The sequence below is a fragment of the Dasypus novemcinctus genome, chromosome 25 (assembly GCF_030445035.2).
Source record: "Dasypus novemcinctus isolate mDasNov1 chromosome 25, mDasNov1.1.hap2, whole genome shotgun sequence".
NCBI classification, from domain to species: Eukaryota; Metazoa; Chordata; class Mammalia; order Cingulata; family Dasypodidae; genus Dasypus; species Dasypus novemcinctus.
In genome coordinates, this window is record NC_080697.1 from 5,379,915 (window position 1) to 5,407,036 (window position 27,122).

At 46.7% G+C, this 27,122-nt stretch overlaps 1 protein-coding gene across 1 annotated transcript in view; it reads right to left on the reverse strand.

Annotated features, from left to right (window-relative positions):
• NBAS (NBAS subunit of NRZ tethering complex) overlaps window positions 1-27,122 on the reverse strand; it is a 347,044-nt gene that overhangs the window by 14,453 nt on the left and 305,469 nt on the right. Inside the window, exons 48-50 of the mRNA XM_058288021.1 lie at window positions 17,377-17,572; window positions 5,624-5,763; window positions 2,102-2,237 (exon numbers count right to left, since the gene is read on the reverse strand). Of these exons, the coding sequence (XP_058144004.1) occupies window positions 2,102-2,237; window positions 5,624-5,763; window positions 17,377-17,572 (472 nt within the window). The remainder of the gene's footprint in view (window positions 1-2,101; window positions 2,238-5,623; window positions 5,764-17,376; window positions 17,573-27,122) is intronic.

Consider the following 27,122-nt stretch of genomic DNA (forward strand, 5'->3'; position numbering starts at 1 on the left):
ATACCAGGTGAGAAGAATGAAACATAACTTTCTGGACTGTGGACACCTGACCCGGTGAAACGCAGGTCACACTGCTGGTGGCGTTTCCACCAGCAACGCCAACACGGTGCTAAGTAAACAAGGGCCTTGTGCAACAGTGGGCAGTCACAGGACTCTGAAGGAGTCACGGAGGAAAAAAATCTACAGATATGGATGCTTCGTGTGTGGGGGGAATGGGGATGAAGAAGATAGTCCATTTAAGCGCCCTGTCAACAGACAAGTAGGCAGGACCATTTCGTAAGCCACGGAGTAGGAGAGCCAAAGGTATTGGCTTAAAAATAAAAAACAATGAATCTTGGATTTGAACTTGTAACTCTGAAATTGAACTATGGAACTTGCAAATGCAGTAAAATAAACTTAAGACGTAAGCTTTGTAATGAAAATGTCCCTTCATTTTTAACAATGGTGATTCACATTTGAGCACATTTCGCAAACAATAAAAAAGAGCTCCTTTAATCACCGTATACTAAAAAAGCATCTACAAATATACCCAATTAAAAGACAGAAACAGAGGCAGGGTAAGGAAGATGAAGTCATGTGGGAACAGCGCTCCTGGGCTAATTCTCTTCCATTTCCTCAAGCCCGACAGAACGATGACCTCCTTCAACACAGGGCTCAACCCAGGGTCTTTGCCCTCACCCCAGGACAACCACGGACTTGGTGCACTGCGCATCACCCCGCAGCCTGCGGGCATGCGGCGCAGGGACGCAGGAGGAGGGGCCCTCCGAGGCCTCCCAGCCAAGCCCTGGCTCCAGGCACGGCACACAGCACGCGGCAGCACGTCGGGGACAAAAACCAGCAGCTTCGGGCATCACTGGGACCCTGTGCCCACGTGCCACGGGCACCTGTCTGCAGAGGGGACACAGCCCGCGCAGCCTGGGGCCCCGACAGCAATCACAGAAGCCCACAGGAGGTGGTGGCCCGAAGTCCGGGTCAGCGGAGGGGCTGCGGGTTCCACCGCGGCTGGTCCTAGTCACCCGCAGCCTGACCTCACCGACCCGGAAGCAGACGTGAAACCCATTCACTTGGCTACGCGGAGCCCCGACCTGCGCAGGGTGTCGCTCATGCCACGGGTGAAACTGGGCACAGCCGCGGTCCACCATCCAGGTGCAGCTGGCACAGCCCAGAGGACACGCCATCTGTGCAGGTGGAGGATATTTTGGCTATTTGTACTTTAAATATATTATAGAAAAATTATGTCATTCTGGTGGTTGGAAGAATTCCTTAAATGGATGAAATATTTTAAAATTCAATCAAAAAACACTTAGCCAGTCCCTCATTCAGAAAACAATTCATTAAATGCGCATTCATAATGAGATTATTTTCCTTGAATGATTATAATGAGGATTCAAAGAATTACATTTGCAATTTTATTTTCAAATTTATCTCATATATGGTAGAAACTTGAAGTCAATTAATCGATTTAGCGCCATTATCCAAATGTCTAACTATGAGACACTTAAACAGCTCAGACAAGGCCATGCTGAGGTTCTACCCCCACTGGGGGCTGTCATTAATGTGCTTATTTTAGAACGCACCACATTATTGATAAACACAACCCAAAACAACTCCATCTGTGACGCCAAATTACATCACTGAATAGGGAACAAAGGTTAAATGGAGGTGACTGAGTCCTCCCGCTGCTCTGAGAATAAACGCGGTGCTCGGGCCACCTCCTCGGGGGCCGCGAGCTGCCGGGCAGGCTAAGCCCTGCTACTGCACCAGCCAGCCGGTTCCCAGACAGTACGCGAGCTAGCGAGCCCCTGTGGGACATAAACTAGAGTTAGATACAAAGGGCATCCAGAAGGAATCAGAAACTGAGTTGCATACTCTGTGACTTGTTAAAGAATACTGCTTTGGAGTTCTAACAAAAATAAAAATACCTCAAAGCAAACTGTCAGCACTGCTCTTCTTCCTTTAACATTACCAATTACAAGCCCTTACCAGTAACAACTTAAGCGGAATGTTCTTCCTAAGGTACAGTCAACGATACCGCTTATAATAAAGAGTTCTGATAAGAAAAGGAATACTCCCCAAAAAGCCATTTGAAAGACCCACTTACCTCTGCAGGGAGCATGTGCTTCGTGTTGTATAAAGAGCGACACATTTTCACAACTTCATTTCCCAGAACTTCCTTGTTCTCCTTCGTACATTTCGTTAACATCACTGTACTTAGCTGCAGCCATGGGTTACTGCTTCTGTTGGTTCAAGTGGAGAAAAAGCCCAGGCATTGGAAATGATTTGAGTTATCACAGTTGTAATACAAAAGTTTTAAAAGAAATCCCACTTTAAAAAAAACGCTCCTGTCAAATTGCAGTCAGAAGCTAGGAAGTACTCTCTGTCGGGTCTACTTGGTGGAAAGGCTGACATCGTACTGAGAAAAAACAGCTTCCTGTGGCATCACCTCGTGCCCGGCAGCGCGGAGGCTGGGGTGGAAGCGCAACACGTCCAGGCTTGGAAGCCAGAGAGACGGGCTCAAATCCTGGCTCCTTGGTTTACCATGTGGGTGACCCAGATGAGTTACGTACACACAGAGCCGAGCTGTTCCTGGGCCTTGGTTTTCTCATTTGGAACGAGCGTCAATGTTTCCCTGTGCATCTAGTGAACAACCTACGATTGCTAAGCCCGCTCTAAGAGAAGTCTTCCTTCTTACTACAGACATCAGCTCTCGCTGGGCAGTAGCGGGAGTAGGGGCCGCAGCAGGACTCAGCTGTGATACGCGTAGTGCACAGCAGAGCTCCGCCTGGGAGCCACAGGCAGGCAGTGTGGCGATTACGCTTAGCGCCCTGTACTGCTCTTAGTTCATAAGTGCACACAGAAGTTTGCCTCTGCTGCCCCTCTCTGACTGCTCCTACCCCACGTTTCACGGAAGCATCCCTGTTATGGACTGGACCATGGTCCACAAGACACGCCCAAGCCTAACCCCAGGGGCCTGCGGGTGTGAGCCCTTTTGTAAACAGGGTCTCTGAAGATCCTATTAGTCAGGGTGAGGCCAAACTGGACGAGCGCCGGCCCTCACGCAGCCGGGCTGGAGTCTGTAGAAGCAGGAAGTCTGGACAGTCAGGACGAAAAAGACGGCCAAGCGACGGAGGGAGACTGAGTCATGCCCACAGGCCGCCTCCAGAAGCCTGTGGAGCTCAGCTAAGGCACGATCCTGGCAACGTCTTGATTTTGGACTTCTAGCCTCCAAATCACCAAGACAATAAATTTCTATTCTTTAAGCCAACTAGTCCGTGCTATTTGTTTTAGCAGCTCTGGCAAGCCTATTTTCTCACTAGACAAGCTAAAGATAAACTTATTTCATGACCCCATGAACAGGGTACCAGTTTTATTTACGACAATTTTTTTTAAGATTTTACTACTTACTAAGTGTCTGCTGTTTCAGTACTAGATTCTAGACATTAGTCTCTAAGCTGGCCCTTCCCTTGAAAGGATTTCCTTCTTTGCCCTCTGGGGAAAGGTCAAGGGTATTAATATTAAGAGACTGCCAGTGCTCAGCTTCTGCCAAGAGCTCGGTGTCTCGACTAAAATGAACGCGCTACAGCAACCAACACTGCTTACTTCAAGGTACAAGGTTCCAGAGGGTCTGGCTGACAGGGGATCTCCTCGTCCTCCAGGATGCATGCTCTACTTTGCTCTTTCATAACCTGCTCTCCCTGAGTTTCCTAGAATAGGCCCTCAGGGTAGGAACAATGATCTGTCAGCAAATCAAAGTGGCTTTGACAACAAATCTCCACCAGCCAGGAGGGACACACTGGATGAAAACTAAGAATGACCCTAAGCACAAATCTATTACAGGTTCCATGCTTTCTCCTAGAAGACACGGAGCTGGAGAAACCATGGACCACTGTCTCTGAGATTCAAGTGGTACTAGTGAGTCAGTGGTCAGTTCGCTGCAGGGACCGGCACTGCCCAGGCACGGCCACTCTTCCCTCCCCTCCCCCTCCCGCCTCTCAGCAGTTTTGAAAGTGCTGAAGCTGTAAACTGGATTGTGCAGAGGGGGAAAAAAGTGCTCGGAAGTACTTTTGAGAACTGTTTTAAAGTGTCCCGTCAAACACACTCCTGTGAGGAGCAATCTGAGATAGGAAAGATGCAAAAAGGACGACTTCATGTGATTTATGGTTTAGCTAGCTGAGATGTGGGTGGCAGAGGTGCCAAGGTAACTGGTCAATGTCTTGTTTTGAGGCAAATGATTTAATAAAGTATTTGTGTGAAAAACAGGTTAGAAATTTACAAATCCTTTTCATATGCAACTATAAAAGGACATGCCTTTAACATTAATAATATTCTTGCCCACAAATGCATTAAATACTTTAAATGCAATAAATGTTTTGCTACTTGTGGGTATATTTTACCATGAGAAAGTAAGTGATTTTTAAAAGGTCAGTGTTCTAAAAGTTAAAGAAACTATAAAACCAGAATTCACTAATCTACTAGAGGTGTTGCATTTTGAATTCATAAATTCTCTTTAAACAGAGAAATTATCCATTCTGAGAGGCTGAAGAAATTACAATTCAACCCTAGTTGTACCATTAATGGCTAGCAGAGTCGCTGGCCCCATGTCTGCGTCCCATTCTCCCCACTTGGGAGTGTCTGAAAGTGCAGATTTCCAGGCCCAGGACAGAGCTGAAGTCAGAGAGCTGAGCACTGGGCTCAAGAGCTGCTTCTGACAGTCAAGTCCAGGTCCCGGGGCAGCTATGCCAAGCCATCCCACAGCAACCAAACAAACATGCTGTATTCAAGGACTGCCCCAAGGAAAACTAACCGATTATGACGTGAGAACCTGCACTGTTTTTAAAAGCTACATGTTAGCATGTCGCCTGTGCCACGAAAATATCTATATATAAATTTTTAAAAGATAAAGATCAAATTATATATATTTTACCTGGAAACAGTTAAAAAGCAAAACAAAGCAGAAACACTGCTCTCCTTGGGCTTGCTCCACAAATTCCTAAAGGTCTTGTTCTATGGTTAAAGGTAAAGAGTCTTTTCAGAAGTTTCTGCCAGCCTAAACTGCTCACAAATAACTTATTTTCAGGACAGCATCCTTCTTTAACTTCCAGTGTGTGGAGCCACGGGGTGTGAGCGGCTGGAGAGTTGCTTAGAAGTCTGCCTCCTCCATTTATTTATTTAACTTCTGAGCCCCAGTTTCCTCATCTGTAAAATTACGATAACCTCACTTCCTCTTGTAGGTGTGTGCTGAGAATTACTGATAATATATGTAACGTTGTATGCTCTGGAAAAATGGAAACTATTCATTTATCCCATAGAAAATCTCAAAGTGGCATTTGAGCTGTGTTAAAAGCAGTCTAACAATTTTCTGTTGAAAATGTAAGTGGGACAAAATTTTGTTGCCATCATGAATCAGAAGTTATTAAACACTCACTGTCTAAGACTCTAAATCAAATATTTGGGCTCAGGGGCAAGGAGAAATGGAGATCCTGCTACACCTAAGGTGATAACTTTGACATCCTTTGCTTATGTATGCATTCTTCCTCCACTGGCTCTTGGGAAGGTGCTGAAGGTTTAGAGCTACAGCCGGGCAGAGGACGTCGAGGCACGCTAACTGCACGCAGGCACTTACACGCACTCTCGTTGCACAGGTGGCCAGGCCTGCAGGAGCAGAGCCAAGTGCTGGAAGTCGGCCTCTGCGCGACTGGCCTCCAAGAGCTCCTGGAAGAGGGCGCAGCGGCTCTGTTCACTCTCAATGTCAGCCAGAGCCACCTGCAAGCAGAAACACATGTTTGAAGGTGGAAGCAAAGGCTACTGAATTTATGTAAGAATTCAGATTTGATTATTTTGATTAAAGATTGTGTTTTGAGAAATTTTTGCAATGTGCTGAGAAAGACTCAACTTCCAAAAAACCCTTCAAAAGCTCTATGCCCTACTCAATTTCAAATATTTACATTAAAAATTGCTGAGAACAATAAAATCACAGGAAGGTTCTTAACATTCTTTTCCCAACATCAAGCAGATTTCCACAGAACTGGCTCACTGGCATTTAACATAGCTTATGGTAAAATACTGAATCATTTTATTTGAAATTCTACTATTTCACCATAACCATTACCTGAATTTTTTAAGGGTTTAAATTATCCTAAATGAATTTCTAATTTTCACTTTAGCATTATCTGTCCAGAAAATTTCTGTAATTTGAAATTAAAGATTTTACTATAATACATTTGCCATAGGATTTTTTACTATAAACCAAAATTAAGTGAATTATCCTTTATTCATATTTCCATTTCTAATGCATCCTGTCAAATACAGAATACACATTTTTCCTCTCAGTGAATGACTGGATGATTTTTCTTTCACATTGAGGCAGCCCTAAAACAAATTACATCTTCACTGCCTCTCTGTATAAAAATGCTTACTAGTTTTAAGTTAAAAAATAGTTTTACATATAAAAGCAAGCAAGAGCTGACTCTCCAGTTCTATCGCCTCTCAACACAGCTTCTCTCGTTTGGGCAGGTGGGCATTCCGGGGACTCAGCACGACCCCTCTACACAGGAAAGAAGAGACGTCATCCACGCATTTGTTCAGTTGTCCAGTCGCATAAAACCTGCTGCGGTACTGGCCACGGGAAGAGCAAGGGCCAGGTTCATAGGTGCTCTGCTAGCACAGAGCACAGGGTGGCCCCATGGCTTTACAATACTGGGGACAACCACAGAAACATCCAGGAAAATTCTGTACTTGAGTTGCTTTCCAAGTCCTTGCTCAGCTTCGATAGCCTATGGTTCTGAGATGTGCATTAGGGTAAACTGAGCGACGTCCGCGTCCACTGGAAGTCCTCCTGGCCCACGGTGCAAGAACACCCTGAAGCAGGGCTGAGGGGGCCAACGCTCCGTGAGCACGCAGCGCAGCTCAAGCCCCTCGGGGATAACGCGGAGGTGAGGGAGCCTGCCCAGCCAGGGCTGCTGGAGAGCCCAAAACGGGCAAAGGCAGGGAGCCTAAGCTCAGCGCTCTTCCCCTTCTCTTCAAATCGTGCCTTCCGGGAGTCCGCTTGGCCCTCCTCCACACTGAAAGCTATTTTGAAATTGTTTGTAACTTAGGTTATACACCAAGAATTTTAGTTCTATTTCTCCTAACAGTAAAAGATATGGCTTATCCCCATGTCTTAAAGAAAAGAGATTTCAGACCTGAGAAATAAAGTTTCGACACAACTTCTCTTCCAGGCCAAGGTCCCTCCTAATATAAAGTCAACTCGCTCTATCCCAAGCACCTCAGTGAACATGAAAAGGACGGGAAGCGATCCTTTCCACTGTGCCTGGAATCACTCCTTTGGCTCAAGGCCATGGAGGTGATTTTAAAGGAAACACCTTTGCAGGGAGGCTTTTGTCAGGAACTGTGAAGATGTTACTCCTGTGGTGATCTAAGAAGTGAGCGTGCCCTAGTTTAATGGAGTCTGAAGAGGACAAGAAATCCCTGGATCAGAGGCTGGCCTTTATGACTCACAGCAATAGCAGCAGAATATCAGCATTTTGGGGGGACAGTTCCGAGCCCCAATTCCCACAAGATGACGGAGACGGCTAGTGACACCTGCACACAGAGCGGACTGCGGTACAGACAGCCCTGAGCTCAGGAATCCTGGGCTTTTCTCTGGCGAGCAAGCCTGTCGGCCTTTGCTCTGGAGGAAGTCACCACCTCAGGTTCAAGGCACGGCGATACACGAGCACCCTTGAAAAGACGAACAAAGCCAGGACGTGCCTCCACGTAAGACCCCAGAGACAGGAGAGCTGCTCAGAGAACCGCCTCCCGCAGACTTACGGGGCTCCACAGCCCATCTCTTGGGAAGGCCCAAGACAAGTATCTAAATACCAAACGCTCTTCTTCAGAAGAGAGTATTAAATGAAGATTCCTAAACAAGGCTCGCTACATGATGAAGTAGTAAATTTTCTTTTGAATAGAGATATTTACCAGACAATTTATTTAAAACAATTTTGATAAACTAAGTTTAAAAAAGTAAGCCTTCCTAATCAGACTAATATTTACTCATCCCCTAAATCTGGTACTAGGAGTTATTTTTGTATTTATTATTATATGTATTCTTCAGTTGTTTAGTCTTTCTAATGAATTCTCTTTATTAAAGAATTCTAGTCATTTTAGCATTTCCCTTGAGTTTTCTAGAAATTAAAATGATATAATCCACAAATAATCAAATAATGCAAATTTTTTAAACAGAGCTACTATTTCTGTTTCTTGTCTTACTGCTTTAAGATATTCAGAACCATGCTAAAAATGAGTAATGAAATAGGGACCTTTGTTTTGCTCCTAATTTCAATGGAAATGTCCTTGAATTTTCAGTGTTAAAAATTTCAGCTATGATTAAATGTTAGAAGTTAACAGAGAACATGGGACACAGCAAATGATCCATATTTATTTCCTCCACAAATTCTACAATAAAAAAAAGGTATTATCTCCTTATTTTCTAGAAGATGGTTTTGGCCCAATATATTTGCATATCACAACTAGCAATGTTGCTCATTAAGTGTTAGAAAACTTAAAAGAAGTCTATGTTGAAAATCATGTCAAATCTGGCAGATTATCTTTTTAAAATTAAGGGCAATAAGTATGGCTCTGAGGACACAACAGTTAAACCAGATGTGTCCCAGGAGCTCTGAGTTGTCTGATGAGAGCTGGGTGCGCAGGGCGGGGATGCAGGGGGCTTGGGCATTCAGCTCACTGGGTCTGGGCTGGGTGGGCGCAGGCCCCTCCCTGTGGAAGGCACATGGACAGCGCACACTCCAAGGCTCCAAGCATCCGGGTCCAGACGGCTTACACACTACAGACCGGCGTGCTCAAACTATGTGTCCAACGCCTGGGACATATTTAAAACAGGGAAAACTCATTTCAGGTGGCTTTCAATGCTTCAACATACTTCCCTAAGGCAACTGCAAAATGAATGATGAATGGTCACCTTGAATATGCAGCTTTCAAAATAGCGATAATAAAGTCAGAGTAACACAGAAATGTTTATTTTGGAGACGTTACTGAATCTTTTTTTTAATTAGAAAGTTGTAGGTTTACAGACAAATCATCCTGAAAGTACAAGGTTCCCATATACCCTCTTCCCACTCTCACAAATTACAGCCGTTTTGAGCCTTAGATCTCTCTTCTGTGAGTGGAAAAAAACACACCCTTCTATGGTAGTTGTGAATAATAAATCAGATGTGAATAAAACAGCTAGTAAAGAGATTGGCACATACTAGGCACACAATAAATATTTATATTATTCACAATATGGTACGTGAAAAAAACAGAAAGTTGTTATTTATACAAACACTTTGTAATGTGTAAATACAAAGATTTATCTTATTCCTTCTAATAAGAATTATGTTTATAGACTAGACAGAACAAAACAATTCAAAGAAATATGGATGTTTAGGATAATTGGATTTTGACTTAACTTCTACTTTGTTTTAAATTTTCATTTATTTGTGCAATATACATAACAGTTTAAAGATTCCTAAGAATCTTCTTTCACATTTAGTGAAAATAAACTTGAAAAAAATTGTTTTTTTTTTCAATTGTATTTCTTTTTACTCTGCCCTTCCCCAGTGAGCAGGCGGTAAGCTAGACTTCGTTCCAGTGAGCCCCGAAGTCCTGGTAGGAGGCAGCGCCTGATACCCTGCAGGCACCATGCCGAGGGCCTCCTCCACACCGCTAACTAACCACCACCGGATTTCCAACCTGACTCCAGCCTCACCCTCTTCAGGCTTTTTGTCTCTCAAGGCTTTGCTTCTCTCTAGATGACTTTAGCCCTTGCTGCAGGTAAGTCCCTGGAGCAGCCGCGGCCTCCTCACCGAAGAGAGGGTGGGGGCACTGGCGCTCCCAAGGGCAGTTGGGCCGTAGACTTCCTGGCGGCCACTCCAAGAGCACCTGGGAAAAGAGCTGAGTCTGTCTCCTGAATGTGCAGCCTCCTCCTGCCTGACAACAGCCTGTTTTATCTTCAGATACTTGGGAATATGAACCAGGTATTAGTGCATGGGAAAGTCCTTCGTGGGGAGAAAACAAAGCAGGGGAGGGGTGAGTGTGCACCGCGGCACGCTCCCTCCTCTCCAGTGTGGGCTGGCAAGCTGCGAGACGCTTTGAAGAGCCGCAGGTGAGGACGCTTGATTTAAAGCTGCCAAGTAGGGAAGGACGTGGCTCACCTGATAGAGCGTCCGCCTACCATATGGAGGGTCCAGGTTCAAACCCAGGGCCTCCTGACCCGTGTGGTGAGCTGGCCCACGCACAGTGCTGATCCAGGGGTGTCCCCGCACAGGGGAGCCCCATGTGCAAGGAGTGCACCCTGTAAGGAGAGCCACCCTGCACTGCCCAGGAGTGGCACTGCACACACGGGGAGCTGACACAAGAAGATGCAACAAAAAGAAACACAGATTCCCGGTACCACCGACAAGGATACAAGCAGACACAGAAGAACACACAGCGAATGGACACAGAGAGCAGACAACAGGGCGGGGGGAAATAAATAAAATAAATCTTTAAAAATAATAATAATAAAATAAAAGCTGCAAAGTACCTAAGCAATTCCTTTCACAAGCACAATAAATGCTCCTGTACACAGAGGATCGAAAAACAGAACTAACCAACACCCTGCTTTGGCAGCTCTACAGGCACACTGAAAAGCGACGGTGCTGACCTCCAGCCATCCTGGGCCTGACCAAGCTCTCCAGTGACGAGAAACCAGAGCGTGAGACCAGGAAACGCCGAGGGCCAGGGCTCGCCGGGGCTGGGGCGACTACCGCAAGACCCCTTCAGGCAGGAAAAGGGGACGAGGAAAACACGATGACCTCCCCTACCATCCCTAAGGGGCTGCACAGACCTCATGACCTAGAATTAGGACCCTGATCAGGGCTTCCAAGCGAAAACTAAAGCGAAGTGGGCAGTAGGCGTGCAGAAGTCGTCCTCGCTGGAGATGCGTTAGAGAGAGGTGGTGAACTGGGAGGCCGTTCATTCAGGCAGTCCTGGAGAGCCAGGGTGCGCTCGCACGGCACGGGGCGCGTGGGGTGCCAGGGCGCGCTTACACAGTAGAGGGCGCGTGGGGTGCCAGGGCGCGCTTACACAGTAGAGGGGTGCGTGGGGCGCCCGGGCCGCACTCGCACGGCGCGAGGCGCGTGGGGTGCCAGGGCACGCTTACACAGTAGAGGGTGCGTGGGGCGCGTGGGGTGCCAGGGCGCGCTTACACAGTAGAGGGTGCGTGGGGCGCCCGGGCCGCATTCGCACGGCGCGAGGCGCGTGGGGTGCCAGGGCGCGCTTATATAGTAGAGGGTGCGTGGGGCGCCCGGGCCACACTCGCACGGCGCGAGGCGCGTGGGGTGCCAGGGCACGCTTACACAGTAGAGGGTGCGTGGGGCATGTGGGGTGCCAGGGCGCGCTTACACAGTAGAGGGGTGCGTGGGGCGCCCGGGCCGCACTCGCACGGCGCGAGGCGCGTGGGGTGCCAGGGCACGCTTACACAGTAGAGGGGTGCGTGGGGCGCCCGGGCCGCACTCGCACGGCGTGGGGCACGTGGGGTGCCAGGGCGTGCTTACACAGTAGAGGGGTGCGTGGGGCGCCCGGGCCGCACTCGCACGGCGTGGGGCACGTGGGGTGCCAGGGCATGCTTACACAGTAGAGGGGTGCGTGGGGTGCGTGGGGCGCGTGGGGTGCCAGGGCGCGCTTACACAGTAGAGGGGTGCGTGGGGCGCCCGGGCCGCGCTCGCACAGCGTGGGGCACGTGGGGTGCCAGGGCGCGCTTACACAGTAGAGGGTGCGTGGGGCGCCCGGGCCGCGCTCGCACGGCACGGGGCGCGTGGGGTGCCAGGGCGCGCTTACACAGTAGAGGGGTGCGTGGGGCGCCCGGGCCGCGCTCGCACGGCGTGGGGCACGTGGGGTGCCAGGGCACGCTTACACAGTAGAGGGTGCGTGGGGCGCGTGGGGTGCCAGGGCGCGCTTACACAGTAGAGGGGTGCGTGGGGCGCCCGGGCCGCACTCGCACGGCGCGAGGTGCGTGGGGTGCCAGGGCACGCTTACACAGTAGAGGGGTGCGTGGGGCGCCCGGGCCGCGCTCGCACGGCGCGGGGCGCGTGGGGTGCCAGGGGCTTGGACCTCCGCCTGCCGCGGCCTTCCCCTTCAGGAGCCCGACGCTCCGGGTGCAGGGGCCGAGCAGGAGCACCGCGTCGGCAGTGCACCCGGGGGAGGGCACCTGGAGCTCCACCCCACCTGTCGAAGCTCCTCGCTCGGGCCTGGATAAGCACATGCAGCCTGTCTGTGCCCACAGGAGACGCGTGTGCCTGGCTGGAGACCACAGTGCGCAAGGTGCAAGCCAAGGACGGAAAACAGAACCAGTGGGAAAGCCCCAGACCGCGAGGGAAGGAAATCCTCTCACTCCAAGAGGTCTCCCTGCTTGCGCGTGACGGGCAGCAGTGCGGCCCAGCCCTCGGTGTCAGCGGCAGGAACACCAGGCTGAAAGCCAGGGGCCTGGCCTTGCCTTTGTAAGGGTGAATTAGGGTGAGGTGTTTTTTTTTTCCATTTTTAAAATTTAATATTGCTTGTGAGATTTCTGCTCTCGTGGAATTCCTATTCTAATGGAAGACGGAAGACATCATACAATAGACAGGAGAGACAGGTCGAAGTTACACAGTGGTAAGCAATCTGCAGAGAGCCGACAGGTGGTGAGGAGACGCTGAGTGGGCGGCAATTCACGCACGCAGCCATTTTAGAAGAGGGGAGAGATGAGTGCCCGCTGAAGGGTGACCCTTTCCAGAAGTCCAGAGGGGGACTATAATGGAACTGCTGAAAGGGGACGCTTTGCAAAGCCTCTTCTCACTGTAGGAATCTGGGGCTTCCCGGCTATCAGGGAACATCAACTATTGCCCTATATTTGGATAAGCAAATCTTGTCCTCTCGTAAAATACTCTGCACGCGGACCCTTCGCCCCCCGGGGTTCTGGGCTGTCTGACAAGGAGTGCACATCTCGGTGGTGCTTTGTCAGATGAAACCGAAAGGGGCAATAGGTCCCTGCATGTTTAAAACAGGGAGAGCACATGGATTTGAAAGGAGGCCAGATGCTGTCTTAAGCTCATTCTTTCTGTAATCACTCACAACCACAAACCCAGACAGGTGAAATCTTAAAAGGCCAAACTCCAACCCACGAGTTCTCTTGTACATTTGAGGTGATGGGGTATGGAATATTTTTAAGGAAACAGTATTTTGACTCACATTTTTCATGCACCAGTTAACTAGAAAATTACAAAACCTGAAAAGCTCAGATAAACCGTACACCGGGGATTAGCACAGTACACTCAGCCTTCCCTTTCCACGCAGGCCGCCCGGCTGAGGCACGCGTCTGAAATCGAAAGGAAGACCTCTTACGCTGCTGACAAATGAGGGTCTCTGAATTTTTAATTCTGTTACCTAATCATTAGTAAAGTAGAAATGGCTCTCTCTTTGAGAACCAGGGAGGTAGCATGCTCCACAGATTCTGGGTTTGACTTTGCAGGAGCTGGGCTGTTTCCAGCAACGCTGACATGTGAGGTCACCACTCTGGGCACTGAGAGGTTAACTGAATATCAAGTCACTTCCTGATGGACGCCAAGTCTGCCCTAAGGGATTACCAGCCACAGTGAGGGCAGTGGTCCCACGTCCTCTGTTAACTGGACATCTCAGCATCATTATCTGTTCTTATTGTCGCTTTGTAAAAACTCACCTCCATCTTTATATTACCTGAAGCACCTTTGAGAATGCAGAAGTGAAGGGGAAAAGTCAAGAAAAAGGCAGAGTATGCAGTCAGCATTCTGGGGTCTCCTAGGTGTTTGGGATGCAGAAATGTGAACTACACTTAAATATACGTAGAAGAAATGAGCAAACCACCCTCTATCTCCTCTAATTCAAGGTTCCCCTAAGGCTTAAGAATCTTCTACAAGATGTACATGGGGGCAGGATGGAGACACACACAGATGATAAAACCACTGGTTCCATGACCTTTCTACTACGCAAGTCAAGAACACAGGTTCTGAAAAACAACAGTGGAGGCTACTTCAAATTTAAACTATGAGAATCATTCTGCCATATTCCAGCAGTTCTTGGGTTTCCATTCTGCATTCACTTTCCAAGTAGCAAAAAGGTACTTACAATGTTAAGATAGAGATCACCATGAAATGTGCTTGCCCTCCGAAAAAAGACCTGCATTCACAATGCAAGGCTGATAGAAGACTTAACTTTCCAAGGATGGTGAGGAGACATTCATTTCTTTTTTTTTTTTTTTGGTCTTTATTTTTTTTAATGTTACATTAAAAAAATATGAGGTCCCCATATACCACCCACCCCTCACCCCACTCCTCCCATAACAACCACCTCCTCCATCATCATGGGACATTCATTGCACTTGGTGAATACATCTCTGAGCACCGCTGCACCTCATGGTCAATGGTCCACACCATAGCCCACACTCGCCCACAGTACACCCAGTGGGCCATGGGAGGACACACAATGTCCAGTAACTGTCCCTGCAGCACCACCCAGGACAACTCCAAGTCCCGAAAACGCCCCCACATCTCTTCTTCCCACTCCCTACCCTCAGTAGCTATGTGGCCACTTTCTCCACCTCAATGCTACATCCTATGGACCCTGGAATGGTGATGTCCACTCCACCTCTATGTCGAGAGGGGGCTACTAGATGACTAGCATCATTAAGTCACTACGGCAGGTTTCCTATTTCCACCCTGAACACCTCAAGAAATCCAGCACATAGGCACAGAGCAGGGAGGTGGTACCCATGGGGTCACTGCTCTCCTGAAAGGGGAAGCAAAAGGGGAGAGAAAACAAAAGGGCAAGGCACCTAAGACCACTTTGACTGGAGCAGAGAGACTTCTGGGAGAGACGTTTTCTTGAGACCTAAAAGGGCCACACCAAAAAGGAAATATTGGCAAAATGCAGAGTTACCTACGGCTTCCAAATGAGAGGACAGGATGCACGGCGCTCAGAAAAGCACAGAAAGAGTCTTAGCGGGAAGTCAATGTGGTTCAACTGATAGAGCATCCACCTACCACATGGGAGGTCCAGGGTTCGATCCCAGGGCCTCCTGGCCCATGTGATGAGCTGGCCCACGTGCAGTGCTGATGCGCGCAAGGAGTGCCGTGCCATGCAGGGCTGTCCCTCACATAGGGAGCCCCACACGCAAGGAGTGCACCCCATTAGGAGAGCCACTCTGCGCAAAGAAAGTGCAGCCTGCCCAGGAGTGGCACTGTACACATGGAGAATTGATACAAGAAGATGACCAACAAAAAGAAACACAGATTCCCAGTGCTGCCTGACAAGAATGCAAGTAGACACAGAAGAACACACAGTGAATGGACAGAGAGAGCAGACAGTTGGGGGGGGGGAGGAGAGAGAAATAAATAAAAATAAATCTAAAAAAAAAAACAAACCGAGTGTTTAAAAAAAAAGTCTTACCAATACGGCATCTGAGCTGCCTTAACTCTTGTTTTAAGGAAAGAAAAGCTATAAAGAGACTAAAAAGTCAGAAATATTCTAGAGCCATTAAATTCATACAAAAGTCAACACCGGTCTCTGAGGAACTTAAGCACTGAGAAGAGCTAAAAAGAAGAACAGTGGCTATGCCTGTGTTAGCTCTCAAGAAGCTAGGCCCCAATATCAAAATCTATGTTCTAGGGACTCGAGTGACAGCTCAGATGGATGTTTCCCTTTTCCCGGTTTCCACGTTATTTCGCAATATTTCCGCTATATAGAGCTGTCATAATATGAAGTGTGGCCTCCACACAGAGAAACTAGCCTCATCGCTGTGTCAGGTTCCAGCCATCAAGGAAGATGAAAATGAGCAAGGCTGAACACTGGAAAACGAGATTTTGTCAGGAAGGTCCAGAGCAGTAATAACACACATTTGCTTCAGGGTGAGAGTCAGAATCTCAAATTCCACGCGGCCAGGTTGAAAAAAAAAAAAGGGACCAAATTTAGAGCTCACTCAGGGAGGCTTCTTGACACTTGCCATTTGCTGTAAAGTAAGCACAGCTGTAACATCTACGGTGCCAGGTAACCTGAGCCTATTTTACAGCCTTTTGCCCTTGTGTTTGTACACCGCTCTTGGCGAAGGCTGCCAGGGGAGTCCTGGCATAATTAAAGGCAGAGTGTAGCAACTAAATTCCTTGGTAAGGTAGTAGTGCTCCACTCAAAGTATTACTTGTATCAGAAACTTTAAAAAAAAATTACAATCCATTTCTGCAATCTGGGAGACTAGAGAATCTCTGATAATTCCGTTCTTTGAATCTTAATTTCTCTACACTAATGAGCAGATGATACTATTTACCTATCTATCTCTCAGAGGAAAATAAGAACATATATAATCATTGTAAAGACACCCTGAGGGGAGTCATCAGAGATTCTTAATATTGATTCACTACTCTTTGGATGTATTAATAAGGATGTAAGTATAAATTATAAAGCAAAACTTTGGAATTAGAAAGGAAGTTAAATTGCAGTCAGACTTCCAAGCAATTCTTACGGATGTGATGATCCGGGCAGTTTTGTACCTTTTTGTGATGTGATGACCTCCACTCCCTGTCGGGGCACTTGGTGCAAGCTGCTGACGCCTGGAACTCTGAGTCCTTAAGACGAGTCCCTTTAGGACTGAAGCCATGCTGAGAGAGCCATCATAATTATTTGATATAGGAAAAGGTGTTCCCATTTACTCAATCAATAAGATGATTAAAACGCCCCTGAGGCTTTCAGAGTTCCCAAGGCCGTAGGGAGAAAAGACTTCACATGATAATAATTAAAATGATAATGTATAAACAAAGCTCAAAGGTTTGGAATTCCAGGTTCAATAAAGTTTATAATGATCAGGGGAGGCTCCAGGGAGGAGGGACTGAGCAAGCCTTTGAAGGAGAGTAGGGAGAGTGAGATCGATCGTCTCTGCTACGTTACGCAGATCTAGGCACAGAAGAGAAGGGCAAGCACTTTACTGCCCGGCCAGGGCATGAGAGAAACAAACGAGCTCAACGGCATACTGCATTTCCATTTACACCCGCACTTCTCCTGGAAGAGAGGGAGCCACCATTATTAATTCACACTGTGAAAACCCCGACTATATCCTATGAAGAGAAAAATGTTCAAAGCAGGTTGAATGAGCAAGATACCATGTAGTATGCACGCACATGGTCAAATACACGGGAAAACAACCACTGCACATGTTCGCTTACGCTACAGCGGGCTGATGGGCATCGTGGGAACGGGTCACCTCGCTGGTTACCCACTGGAAGGACCTGACCGCGGCTCAGAAGTGGCCTCCGGCTGCGGCCACAGGGAGAACCCGCAGCCCCGGGCAGCGCCCCTCACCTGGCGCTGGGGCCACGCGGCCCTGAGCACGGCCTCCGTCCTGAAGAGCACGAGCAGCCTGCTGTCCTCCTCGCTCAGGCGGAACGACTGCTCCACGGCCTGCAGCACGCGGACACGGGGCCTGACGGGCGCGGCGGCATCGGCGCAGAAGGGCCGCAGCCACTCCAGCAGCTCCTCCGCGGAAACCAGCTCCTCGCTGCAAGGCAGAGCCCAGAGTTAGACGGCAGCGCCCACGCCGGCCCCGTCGCCACTCACCACAGGTGGGCGACAAGCTAATACCTGGTATTGGGGGACTTTTTTTTCCCTCAAGTGGAAAAATTTAGGTTTTGAATGCCTTATAACGGTATTTTAAAACTAAGTAAAATGTATGTAATTTAAATAGCATCATTAAAATGAGTTTCACACAGCAATGAAAAGCAATCCTAAACCAGTATGCCCTTAGCTCGTCTATCCCTTGAGCACAAAGCTTAAGAACGGGTACACCTTAGTTCTTGATGATAACAGGGCCAGGCGCCACTCTTCTAACTTCTTGTGTGTTCAACCTCTAGCTGACAGCAGCGAAGCAAAGCGGGCATTACTTCATCTGAGAGGTGAGCAAACGGGCTTCAGGGGGCACCGCACGCTGCAAGCACCTGTGACAGGCAGGACAGAGGAGCCCAGAGGCAGGGCAGGGGGACCCCAAGATAGGGCAGGGGGACCCCAAGACAGGGCGGGGGACCCCAGAGGCAGGGCAGGGGACCCCAGAGACAGGCAGGGGGACCCCAAGACAGGGCAGGAAGACCCCAAGACAGGGCAGGGGACCCCAGAGACAGGGCAGGAAGACCCCAAGACAGGGCAGGGGACCCCAGAGACAGGGCAGGAAGACCCCAGAGACAGGGCAGGAAGACCCCAAGACAGGGCAGGGGACCCCAGAGACAGGGCAGGAAGACCCCAAGACAGGGCAGGGGACCCCAGAGACAGGCAGGGGGACCCCAAAGCCCGTGGACTTCCCAACATGGGACACTGACATTTCACGGTGACAAGAATTTTAATTTGGGGCTCGAGGGTCAAATTTTATTTTACCTTGAAGAACAAATGTGAACGCTTAGTTACTATAGAATTGGAGGATTCAAAAGGATTGTGAGAGGAGGCGTCTTGTATGGCGTCCTGTCCTTAGTGGCATCTCCCCTCCCAGACCCCGAACAGCCCCTCTCCTTATGCGATGAAGTTGCCCTTGAGCTGCAGCGGATGGCGAGAGCCCACCGCACAGAAGCCTCGCCCCCACAGCCCTGCCCCGTGCCAGGACAGGGGGCCAGGCAGAACGCTGTCTGTAACCAGATCCTTATGAGGCTTGTGGCTGTAAATCACCAAGTCTGAGGCCCAGAACAATCTACCTTAAACTAAATTTCAAGTCCTAACAAGACAGCAAGACGTTCTTTAAAAACCTATGAGGATGTCTACATAAAATACCATGACTTTAAAATGCTGTTTGACCTAAAGTAAGGGGGAAATGGAAAGGAGAAATGAGTTTATATGGCTACGAGTTTCTAAAAAAGAGTCTGGAGGCTGGCAGAAGGTTTGCCCTCATGCACAACTGAGCAGAGTCAGAGAGACAGATAAAGCAGATACAACCCCCAGATATTGGTTCCTTTGAGGGCTAAAGAGACCCATGGGAGTTATGGTCATGGCCGATGGGGTTAACTACCAGGGCAGATGGCCCCTCTTTGGAAATGGTGTTTATGTGTGATGAATCTGGACTCAGATGGGATCTCCCTTCATAAGACTTCCATGCTAATGTGCTGGAGGTGCAGTTAATGTTGGGGTTTAAGATATATTTAGGGGATTTGAATCTCTGGACTGACAATGTGATAGCCAGATCCTGAGCCTCAACAGACTCCAGCACCTACAATCTGATTTATTGGACTTACCACACTCAGCTAAGATGGAGGTGAAGAAGGACAACCACCACACCATGGAGCCTAGAGTGATTACAACTGAAAATGGGAGGATTGCATCCAGCATCCAGGTGGAATCTGAGCCTCCTCTTGACATAAAGGTGCAATGGACACAACCAATCCAGTGTCCACATAGAAGAGGTGGCATTGGATTGGGAAAAGGGGACATAATGGACAAAGGGTATGGGGAAAGGCAGGAAGAGATGAGAGGTGGAGGCGTCTTCGGGACATGGAGCTGCCCTGGATGGTGCTTCAGAGGTAATCACCGGACATTGTAAATCCTCACAGGGCCTACTTGATGGAATAGAGGAGAATATGGGCCATGATGTGAACCAATGTATATGAGGTGCAGAGGTGCCCAAAGATGTACTTACCAAATCCAATGGATATGTCATGATGATGGGAATGAGTGTTGCTGGGGGGGGGGGAGAGGCGGGGTGGGGGGGTGGGGTTGAATGGGACCTCACATATATATTTTTAATGTAATATTATTACAAAGTCAATAAAAAATAAAAAAATTAAAAAAAAAAAAAAAAAAACCTATGAGGAGAAAATTCTACAATGCCACTGTATATGTTGTTTAGTATATATCCTATAGTTGTCAAATATATTTCTACAGCAATTCATGTTAAAAAATAGCATTTTTTGTATTTATGAATAAAAGAAATGGCAAAATGTTGTGGAATTGGCCTAAGCATTTCCTAAACTTACAAAGTCATTTGTTAGTGTTACCTAAGAATATTCTTCTTAAAATATATCAGAAATGGCAAAATTGGTTTGCGAAATGGAAGAATGCAACAAATATTTCCTAGATACCTATTATGTCCAAAGTAAATAGATAACATGATGTAGTAGAGCGAGCATTTTGGGGGAATCTGATAAAACCAAGAGTAAATCCTGGTCCCATCCAATCCTAACAGCTCTGGACAAAACCCACAGATGTCATTCCCATGTAATCGTTGAATAGACAAAGGGCCTGAGAGCAGGTCTGCTGGGCTCTATGGAGCCAAGATAATGTCTACAAAGCTCATGGCACAAAGGTGGGATCAAATAAACTAGCAGCAGCAGCATCAAAGCACTTTTTTTACTTGATGTTCTCAAGTCAATTATCAAATTTATTTGAAAGGGCCTTGAATAGACAGAAACATCTCAAAAAGGAAGAACGAAGTTGGAGGACTCTCACTCCGGACTTTAAGTCATATTACCTAGCTACAGTGGTAAAAACAGCAAGGTGCTGGCATAGAGAGAGACATAACCAATGGAACCAAGCTGACTGTTCAGAACAGACCTCCTATCTTTGGTCAGGTAGAATGGTGCATTCGCTGTGGAAGACAGTTTGGCGGTTCCTCAGGAAGCTTAATACATAACTGCCTTATGACCCAGCAATGCCTCTACTAGGAGTAAACCCAGAACTGGAAACGGATGTGAACAGACATCTGCACATCAATGTTCAAGGTGGCATTGTTCACAACTGCCAAAAGACAGAACCCACCCAAGCGCCCATCAGCCGATGAATGCATAAGCATACGATGGAATACTGTCCTGGAGAAAGGAGAAATGAAACTGGGACACACGAGACAACACGATTAACCTCGAGGACATTTCGCTGAGGGAAATCAGCCAAATGAAAGGACAAATTTTATATGCTCTAATACGAACTAAATAGGAAGAATAAACAATGGAATTAAAATACAGATTATAGGTTACTATTAATAGGAGATTAGGAGGAGGGCTGAGAAGGGGTACTGGTGTTTTACAATATTTAATTAGCTTGATAGTGAAAGTATGGAAGTTGATGGTAACACATAACAGTGAGTGTAACTAACACGGCTGGTTTAGAAATAGGATTGTGACAGAAAGGGTAGTCTAGGGATGTAAAAGTCAATTGAAAGAGAATAATCTAAGGGCTGAATAACATAGAGAGCCCAGAGATGGATGAGGATTGTGGTTAGTAACACAAATACAGTGATGTTCTTCTATGACCTCGAACAAATGTATGTCACTATTACGAGGTAGTAAGACTATGGTGATACACCATATCACCATATCAGTAAACAAATACTAACAAATGTAATGTAACTAATGTAACTTATGGAATATAGTGTATAGCAATACTAAAATATTCTTGCATCAGTGTCAAACAAGGTACAATAACAACACTAATGATCAGTAATAGGGGGTGTGGAATTTTTTCCTTTGACTAAGGAAAACATTCAAAAATTTACTGAAGCGATGACTGCACGGCTCTGTAATGAAAGTGACAGTCACTGAGTGTACACTTTGGATGAAATGTATAAGGCACGGGACTGTGTAATACAGTGAACCAGGGTTGTGGAAGATGGACTGTGGCTAAAGGAAAACTATGAGTGTTCTCCCATGAATTATAGCAAATGTACAGTACTAATACATAGTGTAAGAGGGGATATATGGAAAATTCAAACCAAATGTAAGCAATGGACCATAGTTAGTTCTATTTTGATGATGCTCTTTCATAACCTGTAATAAATTCCCCACAACAATGCAAGGTGTTGGTGAAGGGGTGAAAAGTGGGAATTCTGCACGTTATGTATAAGTGTTTTGTAAGCCCACAATTTCTCTAATTAAAAATAAATATATTTTTTAAAAGTGGCTATTCTCCAAATTACTAATATAAATATGAACAACTGCTCCGGAGGAGGAGCAAGTAGAATCAGGGAAGGTTTCACAGCAGATGTAAAATATGAACAGAATCATAAATCATAAGCAGGATATATATAAATAGAAAGGTGGGGCGAATATAATCCAAAGATAACAGCATGAAAAAAAGGCAAGATTTCTAAGGATATTGTATATTTGGAGAGCTATTAAAGCAAAGCCGTGTGGGTGACAAACGGAGAAGGAGAACTACGGAAAGAGTCTGAATACAAGGCTGAGAGGGCAGTGCTCCTAATTCTTCTCAAGCACAGGCTTTGGAGTTGTCAGGCTTAGACTCAGTTCTTAGATTTACCACTTATAATAGTGTGACTTTAACCAAGACGTTGCTAGGGTTCTGAGCCTCGGTTTCCTTATTTGTATACTGGAGGACAGTACCTCCCTCGTGGTGTTATTGAGAATGAAATAAATGCAAAGCACATGAACGCAGGATCTGGCACATAACTAAGTACTTAAATGGCAACCGTTTTCACTGAGAACATCTGGTCTAATTTTACCAGGAAGGGAATGCCGGAGGTTTCTGCAGAGAGACGTCAAGGTTGTGGCAGTAGAGGCACAGGCTGGCCCGACTCAGGGCTCGGGGGGACCCCGGCAGCTGTCTGATGAAAGACTTCAGCAGGGGAGGTATGTAAAGCCCACTTTTGCTGTGAACTCAAGCCCCCTTCATACATCGTGAGGCTGACTTTGAGCCTCCTGCCCCAGACAGGGAAAGGGCTGCGTGGAACGAGCGACAGCGCCATACGGCTCTAGACGCAGAGGCAGCGCACTGCGGAGGGCCAGCAACGCGCCCAGGTCCCGCCGGGCAGGGCAGCCAGCACCTGGACTCGGGCCACGCGCGGTGCTAGTCACTATGCCACGCTCCTGAGCCCCCAGGGCAGGCTCCAGGGCTGGGCAGGAGACTGAAAGGACCCAGACACCGGGCTGGGGGAGAGCCATGGGGGAGGGGCTCTGCACGGCTCCCACTGGGGGGCGGCAGCACCTGCGGAACCCGTTCTAACTTCTGGGGGGGGTGACTCAAATACCCAGTGCACTGCGGAGAGGGTCCCTGTGGAGAAGCACTGCTCCTCCCGACCTCCAGGCACGGCCACCTGAACACCGGGGCTCTTCAAAGAAGAGGACACCCAAAGGAAAGGCCGCTCTTAGAGAGAAGCCAGCAAGGGCATATGGGCCTGGCTTCAGACTACACCAGCTCCTGAAGATTTCAGCTGCTAAATAATTCACGTTGATTTCAATCTGAGTTTCTAAAAGTCAGTCCCTCTAATTGCTGAGCAAATTCACATATGCACAGGGAGAGATGGAGAGAGAAAAAGAATGATGATAAAATGTGAGCAGTTGGTAAGTCAAGGTCAAGAGGAGATGGGTATTAACTTTTCTAAGCTTGAAACTTTTCTGCAGGTGCAAAATTTTTCATGAAAAATATTTCACAGTGAAAATAACCAATTGTGACTTTTATAACATAAGAAAACCCAGAGTGGGAAGAAGGAAAGTGATCCCATTTTTATTATATTTTATGAAAACAAGAGGATTTAATGTGCTTAGAAATAAAAAGAGGGAAACCGACTTGGCCCAGTGGTTAGGGCGTCCGTCTACCACATGGGAGGTCCACGGTTCAAACCCCGGGCCTCCTTGACCCGTGTGCAGCTGGCCATGCACAGTGCTGATGCGCGCAGGGGGTGCTGTGCCACGCAGGGGTGTCCCCGTGTAGGGGAGCCCCACCCGCAAGGAGTGCGCCCGTGAAGAGAGCCGCCCAGCGCGAAGGAGGGAGCAGCCTGCCCAGGAATGGCGCCACCCACACTTCCCGTGCCGCTGACAACAGAAGTGGACAAAGAAACAAGACGCAGCAAATAGACACAGAGAACAGACAACCGGGGTAAGGGGGGGAATTAAATAAATAAATCTTTTTTAAAAAAAAAGAAATAAAAAGAGAGCTTTACTTCCAAACATATTTGGTTAATGGTAAAAATTATAAAAATGGTTTCTTTAGAAAGTTATATGAGATAAAAGGGAGACTATTCCATGGTTTCACTACAAATGAATAGGTATTTGCATCCATACTTTTCCCTATCATGAAGATGTGGGGAGGAAGGTTATACTGATGTGGGCTATGGGTGGGAGACTCTTTGTCTCTTCAGAGATAACCTAAGCTGTTTGACTTGTGGGTGTGGGATGATGAAAGGCTGCAGTCCTGCCCTTGGTGAGCAGGAAACAGTTTAACAATGCAAGGTCTATAAACTTTAAGTATTCAGGGGAAATGCAAAGCAAATATGCTGAAAGCGTACTAAGATGTGGAAATATATGCTAATTCAAGCCTATTGAGAACTGAAACAAGGACCATTGGGCCTTTCCTCTCTGTATAAAAGGGACTAAAAAATCTTGTTGGGGCTCGGGATTCAAACAAAAAGTTCCCAAGTCCTGAGTCCAGCCGGCAGTCAATAAACCATTTTTCCTTCTAAAAATCATTCCTGAGTCCTGGCCTCTCTATACTCAAGTAATTAAACTTCTCTCAAATTCTACATTTTTGGCGAGCCAGGCAGGAGAACAAACGAAGGCCAGAGACGGTAGCATTTTGCTGCCCCTTCCAAATCCCCGAGGAAGCCGGGAGGACTCGGGTGAACCCCAAATCTGGGCGCCCCTGGATTAAATTTAATCCAGAAAAGATGTGGGCTCCACCAGAATCTTCCCGACAAAAATCGAGGGCAATGGAAGGTCTGAAGAGAAAGATTCTGGGAACGAAAAAGAACTCCGAACATGGAAGAAGGTAAGACCCCCCGGGTGAGCACAGTCTGGAAGGCCCTAGCTTTAATTGCTAGGAAGGGGAGGCTGATCACCTCCCGAGAGAACCCTAGTAGCCCCAGAAAATTGGGGGGAAGCCGTTCTCTCTAGGCTTGGGAAAAGGAGAAAAACCGGGGAAAAGCCCTGGTGTTTTGGGTTTGTCTAACTGCATGTTAGAATCTGGTACTGGTCTTATATCCACTAAAGGAGTGGAGTCTCGATTTTAATAGGAAGGGTATTTATAGGTTCGAGTCCTAATATCCTGGAAATTGGTCTAGATTAAGGAAAACAAAACTTGGTTACAGGAAAATGGATCGGCTTTTCTGGTGGAGCTTGGTCTGGGTGTAAAGTTTAAACAGTGGAAAAAGTCTATCTGAAATCTTTTGTTATGGTGCTAAATTGTGAATGAATTCGCTTTATACCAAATGTTAAGTGTTCTGAGGTTTGTGATGGCTGTGGGGGCAGCCATGGTGAAAATATATATAACCTTGTGGGTCAGATGAGTGACCTTTGTGCTTCTGTCTGTGTCAGCTCAATGCTAGTGTTGGAGTTGTGTCCTTATGTAAAGTAGAATTACAGCTGAGCTGGAGCCCTCCCTTGCCATTGGCAAGGGGGTAAAATGATTATGGGGCAAAACTGAGGAGTCTGGATGTTTGAGGAGTCTAGATGTTTGTGCATGTTCTGCTGTCTTGTCTCTGGTCTGGTCCTTTGCCGGGGCTTGGAGGCCATCTGTGTCCGCGCCATGCACCCAAGTTTGTTGGGGCTGCCCCAGTCAGGGTGGCTGGGTCCCCCGGAGAGTTGCTGAATTTGAGTAGTTTCTGTCTGCCCATTTTGGCCTGAAAGCTGGAAAGGGGGGAGCGGCTTGCCCCTTTCCAGTGAGTCCACACCTTCTATTCATAAGCTGCATTCCTGTTTAATTGTTGTGCACCGAACTGCCGAACTGCCGTGAAGAGGGTAAAAAGCAGAATCAGAATAAATGCAGTAAAGTTCCCTCCCTAGGGTGTCAAAGCCAAAATACCTTTGCATTCTGCCCAGGTTCTTAGAAGGTATTGTAGTAACTTTAAATAAGAGAATGTGTTCTGTAAAGGTAAAATTTGTCTTAAGGGTATAAATAATTATAAAAGTTTTACAAAGCATTGTTTAAATTAAGGTATTTAAATGGCTAATTGCAGAAAGTCATTATGTAACAAAAACTGAATTGATAATAATAAAAGGCAATTTTATAACAAACTTATTCAGCGGCCAGTCTCCCCTGCCAACTTGCTTCCAAAAAAACTGTTTCTGGTATTACATGCTACTAAGTATTTAAAGTGAAGAAAAGTTCATTATTTTGACAAGCTTGTTTAGTATTAATGGCAGTTATATGTTGTAAGAAGTTTGCCTGGTAACTTAGTATGTGGGATATATGGAGTGTGTTTTTATTGTTAAGGAAACAGAAGATGATTTTGTCCTAAGATAAAATGATTGATTATTGGAAAGAGTAGAGTGTGGGACAAAACCTAAATGAATACTGAAAGTGTAAAAGGTTTGTGGAAGGAAAATTTTTATGATTAAAATTGAGTAAGATCAATATACAAAGAAAATATTTTATCAAAAATAGCTTCTTGTGCTTTAACCTCATCATTTCCTCAGTGTTTGAAGAAGAGTCTTACCTCTTTTAAAAGAACATTTATTTTCTAGAAATCAAATCCTGAAAAGTAGCTTTTTATTTCAAACTAACTGCAAGAGATTTATTCTTTTACTTTAAAGGAAAAATTAAAGTAATGGTTAAGTTCATTTAATATGTTATAAGTCGAAGAAAAGGTATTTAAAGGTGTTATAAAATTAATAGGTTTTTAAAAAATTAATAAAAACTGTAACTAAGAGTTAAGATCATTTATAAATGCATTTATATTATAAAACAGTAGAAAGACAATAACTGAAATTAAACCTTTCCTTTGTTTATGGTTACTTCAAGCCTAACCTCACCCTTTGCCTTTACCTATGGTTATTTCATAATTGAAAAGAGCTGGGACATCACTGTCTCCTCTCCTGGTATTAGTAACCCTTTCTCTCATAAATTCAAGTGTAAACTAAATAAATTGCTGCCTGATGGAATAAGGTTAAATGACCACTGGAGTTTTATTATCTCCAAAATCAAAAAGGGGGGTGGAGGGGGAGAAGTCTCCTGCCTGGACGGTCAGTGTTCCTAAGAGTAGCAATTCATGAGAAAAACCAGTCTGTCTCTCTGAGGCTTCACACAGCCTCAGTAAATATATATAAAATTAATCTTGTTGCTCATCCAAAATTCTGCTAAATTCAAAGTAAAATATAAAGTTCTGAAACAAAAAATAGTGCTAAAGCATTGAA